This window comes from Silene latifolia, chromosome 9 (genome assembly GCF_048544455.1).
Source record: "Silene latifolia isolate original U9 population chromosome 9, ASM4854445v1, whole genome shotgun sequence".
NCBI classification, from domain to species: domain Eukaryota; kingdom Viridiplantae; phylum Streptophyta; class Magnoliopsida; order Caryophyllales; family Caryophyllaceae; genus Silene; species Silene latifolia.
In genome coordinates, this window is record NC_133534.1 from 173896592 (window position 1) to 173902280 (window position 5689).

Sequence of the window (5689 nt, forward strand, 5' to 3'; positions counted from 1 at the left end):
GGATCGCAAGGAATATCGATCTACACCATGACGGCCGGTAATCACAATGCAAATCGGCACAAAAAAAAGTGTCAAGAATCCTGATAGACGGAGGAAGCTCAATCAACCTGGTGATACTTGACGTCCTTAAAGCTATGAAGATAGACGAAGGGAAGATCATCAAGAAATCCAGCGTCCTGGTTGGATTCATGGAGAAACAAAAACACCTTGGGAGAAATCAGCTTGCGTACCTATGTGGAAGGCGTGGCTTCATATGAGAGATTTGGAGTAATGGATTGCCTATCCTCGTATAATGTAATCCTGGGCGGACCATGGATCCACAATGTCAAAGCAATCCCATCAACATACCATCAATGCGTGAAAATTCCAACAGAATGGGGATAACCACCATCAGAGGAGAACAAAGGACGGCTCAGGAATGTTACACTCGGGCTTTGAAACCCTCAAAGTCAGGTAAGTCCCTTGCATAGCAATTAAAGTCACCTGTCAGGGAAGAATATATAGCACAAACGCAGATGGAAACAGGAGAAGTCACATTAGACCCGGAATTCCCGACAGAAAGTACTTGTAGGGTCGGATGCACCCGACTCAATCGGACCAAATCGGTCGACTTTCTCAAAACTAAAATGTCTTGTTTTGCGGTCACATTTTGATATGACCGGTATAGATGCTTGATGTTATTACTCATAAGTTGAACATTGACAAATCCTTTAAGCCTGTACAACAAAAGAGAAGAAAATTTGCTGCAGAGAGGCACGAAATCATCAACCAAGAAGTTGACAAGCTACGGACATGGGAATGATCGGGAAGTAATGTACCCGACGGCTTGCAAACGTGGTAGTCGTCCAAAAGAAAAATGGCAAATGGAGAGTCTGCGTAGATTACACCGACTTAAACAAAGCCTGCCCAAAAGACCCATTTCCCCTACCACACATCAATGCAATGGTAGATGCCACTGCAGGCCACGAAATGTTGACATTCATGGATGCCTCCAACGGATTCAATCGATAAAAATGCACCCAGCACCCGGAAAGCACACTTTCATCACCGAAAGAGGTATATATTGTTATACTTTTGCTATGCCCTTTGGATTAAAAATGCAGTGCAACCTACCAAAGGCTAGTCAACATGATGTTCAAAGATCAGATAGGATACACCATGGAAGTCTACATAGATGACATGGTAGTCAAATCAAAAAAGCCAGAAGACCACGTCAAAGACCTGGAAGTAGCCTTTCAAATACTGGAAAAATTCAATATGAAGCTCAACCCACAAAAATGCCACTTGAGTCTCAAGCAGGCAAATTCCTGGGCTACATGGTGACAAAAAGAGGAATAGAAGCCAGCCCTGAACAGATCAAAGCTATCCTGGAGCTAGAACCACCAAAGACAGTCAAAGACATACAAAAGCTGACTGGAAGAATAGCACCCTGAACAGATTCATTTCAAGATCATCGAAAGATGCAAATCGTTTTATAACCTGCTAAGGAAGAACAAGGACTTCGATGGACCCCCGATCATCAGTTGCCTTTGAAGACTTGAAAATATATCTATCTTCTCCCCCTTGCTGGCAAAACCAGTCAAAGATGAACCCCGACAAGATATACACATCGATCCACAAAACCGCACCATTGTCAGTCCTCCTGGTCAAAGAAGCGGACGGACAACATCACCCCATCTACTATGTAAGTAAAAGTCTACTGGATGCGAGATCGGTATGGCTTACTTGAAAAATATGTTTTAGCTTTAATTATGAGTTGCACAAAATTGAGACCATATTTTGAAAGCCACCCAATAATAGTCGAACAAATCTCCCTATCAAATCTGTACTTAGGAAACCGTAATTGTCCTGGACGAATGTGCAAATGGTCATCCAAATAAGCACATACAATATAACATTTGAACCAATGACAAGAAATTAAGTCACAAGCACTAGCAGACTTTGTGGCTGATTTTAGTCCGACCCTAGAACCTGACCTAATAAAAGAAGTAAATAAACCGACCAAATGACCAAACAGGACCTAGAATGGACCCTATTTATCGATGGAGCGGCCAACACGAGGGGCACGAGCCTAGGAGTAGTACTAAAATCGCCACGGGGGATAAGATAGTACAAAGCTATAAGTCATGCATTTGAGGCCACAAACAATGAGGCGAAATATGAAGCCCTAATAGCCGGGTTAAAGGTATGTGTTGACCTTGGTGTGCAAAACTTAAAGGTACGTCGATTCCCTCCTCATCTCCAACCAAGTAAATGGGATATATCTTTGCAAAAGACCCCAAAATGATGCTTTATCTAGATGTTGTTCAAATGCTAAAATCAAAATTTTGCAATTTCAATATTGACCAAATTCCCAGGGACTTGAATACCCAGGCCGATGCTCTAGCCGGCCTAGGATCCAACTTCAGCCCCCTAGACTTCGACAAAATACCCATTGTACATTTACTAGAACCTGCAATAAATAAACAAGATGAAAGTTTCCCAATCTATATTGCTAATTCTTGGACAAAACCTTACTATGATTGGCTACAACAGGGAACCCTTCCCTTAAATAAGCAAGATGCCAGAGCACTAAAAATAAAAGCGCTTCATATACTATTATTGACAACGTGCTTTTTAAGAAATCGCAGTGGGCCGTACCTCGGATGCCTGGAACCACGGGAAGGCGAATGCAGGATATTATCGAAATCCATGAAGGATACTGTGGGAATCACAAAGGTGGAAGAAGCCTGGCAAGCAAAGTACTCGAAACAGGATATTATTGACCCACCTTGAGAGCCGATTGCCTGGATTTTAGCTCTAAATGCAAAGCTTGTCGATTCATGGACCATATATCCATCGACCATCCGAAGAACTACATTCCATATCCGCACCCTGGCCATTTATGAAGTGGGGCATGGATATAGTAGGAAAACTACCTCAAGCACCCGGACAGAAAGTTTTCATGCTAGCAATGACTGATTACTTCTCCAAGTGGATAGAAGCCGAATCATACAGGCAAGTCAAGGAAAAGGATGTCATAGCATTCATCAAACACAACATCATATGTAGATATGGCATCCCCTCTGAAATAGTATGCGACAATGGCACACAATTTGTGGGAAAAAGAACAAAGACCTTTTCTGTGCTCAATGGAACATCAATTTGGTAACATCCACACCAGGATATCCAAAAACCAACGGTCAGGCGAGAATCCGAAGTAATAAAGTGGTAATCACCGCATAAAGAAAAAGCTGGAAAGAAGAAAAGGTAGATGGGCTGAAGAGCTCCCCCTGGTCCTTTGGGCTGACAGAACCACGCCTAAAACATCCACTGGCCAAACCCCCAACTCCTTGGTCTATGGATGTGAAGCAGTAATCCCAGCTGAGGTGGATATTCCATCAGCCAGATGTAGCCTGAACACAACAACAAACAATATACCTCTAATGGAGGATAGCCTGGACTTAACAGAAGAGCTAAGAGATGCAGCAAGCATTAGATTAGCGAAAGATATCGAAAAAAGTAGCGAGAAGCTACAACAAGACTGTCAAAGCCAGAGTATTCAGGGTAGGAGATCTTGTCCTCAGGAAAGTCTTCCAAAACACAAAAGAAAAGAATGCTGGCAAATTGGCCCCAACCTGGGAAGGCCCCTATCTGATTGATTTAATAGTCGGCCAGGGCTTATAGATTACGGACCGGACGGCGAAATGATCCCAAGAGCCTGGAATATTGCACATTTAAAACTATTTCACATGTAGAATATATCGCACAATCCAGGTATAACTTTTTACTTTAAACACTTCTTGCCTGAAAACTACATGTATGATACTTGCAGTTATATGAATAAATGCCATATATGATTTCTTCAAATTATGTGCCCAAGTACTTATCTATGTTCTCATATTTACTTAGTGAAATCTCCAACACTTGTTTTACATATTGCATCTTATTTAAAACAAATCTTAAAGATTGGGGGCCACCCCCACCAAATATCCAACTGATATCCAAAATTCAGTTACAAAACAGGCCTTTAAATATTGAGCTCAACATAACATACAAACCTGGAAAATCTATTCCTAGATCAGATGACATAAATGGGTCATAAGCCCTCCCACAGGCAAGGGACATAAGCCCTCCCGGACAGGCAACAACCCCACCCATAACACATTAAATCGGATCCGATAAAAAATGGCCTGATCCAGGTCGAATAATCGCCGGATCCAAGATACATGTCCAACATCACAAAAGTACCTTGTCAAAACACAAAAAGAAACAAAACAAAGACCAAATATTTATTCACCCAAAATAATTGGTCCTACCTAATAACCATCAATTCCAGGGACATTCCCCCTGGATGGGCCAAAATTAAAAATTGATAAATATTCATTCCAGGGACATTCCCCCTGGATAGACCAAAACCCAAAAGAAAAAACTAAGTTATTTTTGAGCCAGTAACCGACTCACAACCATCCACCATTTCCTGATCACCTGACTTTGCCTTGGAAGGAGGAGAATCCACTTTTTCTTCTTGACCCATACTGGCCAAATCAGGATACTGAGTGTCCAAAGCCATCTCATCCCGGTCCGGATTCCAATTATCCCGGTCAGATTCTGGATCTCTCATAGCATCAACCCGGCCTTTCCCGAAGAAGTATTGAGCAGCATCAGCCAACCTCGCCTCCACCAATTCCTTTTCAGCAGCAAGCTCCTCATTCTTTCTCAACTGATCCTGCATTGCCTGCTTCTCAGCCTCCAACTCCAGCCTGACAGCCTTCTCAGCATTTTTCGCAGCCACCTCACAAACTATAGCAGCCCTGGTTGACTCCCTAGCTGTCGCCAACTGAGATTGGAGTACTACTTCATTACCCCTGGATGTGTGCAGGTCACGGTTAAGTTTATCCAGTTTTTCCTCCAAACTAGAAACCCTGGCCTGGGCATCCCTAAGCTGACAAGCAGTAGCCAGCCCGGCATCCAACCCCTACATACATACGAAATCAATTAGCCAAATACAAGGTAAAACAAAAAGCACATAAACAATTAAAAATATCCCTTTACAACTAACCTCCCTAGCCTGGGAAGCAAGTTCAGCAGCCCTTGTTACAAGAGAAGTCAGAATAGAAACCACTCTGGTAGACGACTCAAGGGTACTAGCAGACAATAGCTGGTCGCTCATCTTTGCAGAAAACTCATCTATCCGAGCCCGGGCATCATCCATGTCATCAATCCTAGCAGGCACTTGCCTTATACTCCTGATTGGGGAGCCGGATAGGCGTTTCTCTCCTTCCTCCTCTGCCAAGATATCATCTTCCCTCTTTCTTTTCTCGAGCCTGGACAATCTCCGGTGAAATTACCCAGGAAGATCTTGAAGAGGTGAATCTCGAAACCAGGATATCAAGCGTTTTGTCGCTCCCACTAGCCTCCTGGCTCTTGGACTGTTCAGCAATCCTAGCCACCCCAGCCTTCAAATCCTTTGCAAAAAAGCTAGCCAGCCTAGCAGAAGACCTAAATACTGAATATATAAAAATATACGTGAATATCAAGCAAAGAACGACAGGAAGATAACGGCCAACATAAAAGCATACATAAGACGTACAGGAAAGAGCAGTAGAACTAGGCTTGCCTTTGGGTACTCTGACCCCAGTCAGCTTGGTCTTCATATACCGGGGCAACAACTCCCTACCCAAACTAGTTGGCCAGGTCCTCTCCTCCT

The 5689-nt window shown here is 43.1% G+C and overlaps 1 protein-coding gene across 1 annotated transcript; it reads right to left on the reverse strand.

Annotated features, from left to right (window-relative positions):
• Positions 1–4360: 4360 nt before the first annotated feature.
• Positions 4361–5197, reverse strand: LOC141598373 (uncharacterized). Its single transcript, XM_074418140.1, has 2 exons — positions 5042–5197; positions 4361–4957 (listed from the first exon to the last, which is right to left on the reverse strand). Exons 1-2 carry the CDS (start codon positions 5192–5194, stop codon positions 4412–4414), a joined length of 699 nt encoding a protein of 232 aa, XP_074274241.1. The 5' UTR covers positions 5195–5197; the 3' UTR covers positions 4361–4411.
• Between the last annotated feature and the right edge of the window lie 492 nt (positions 5198–5689).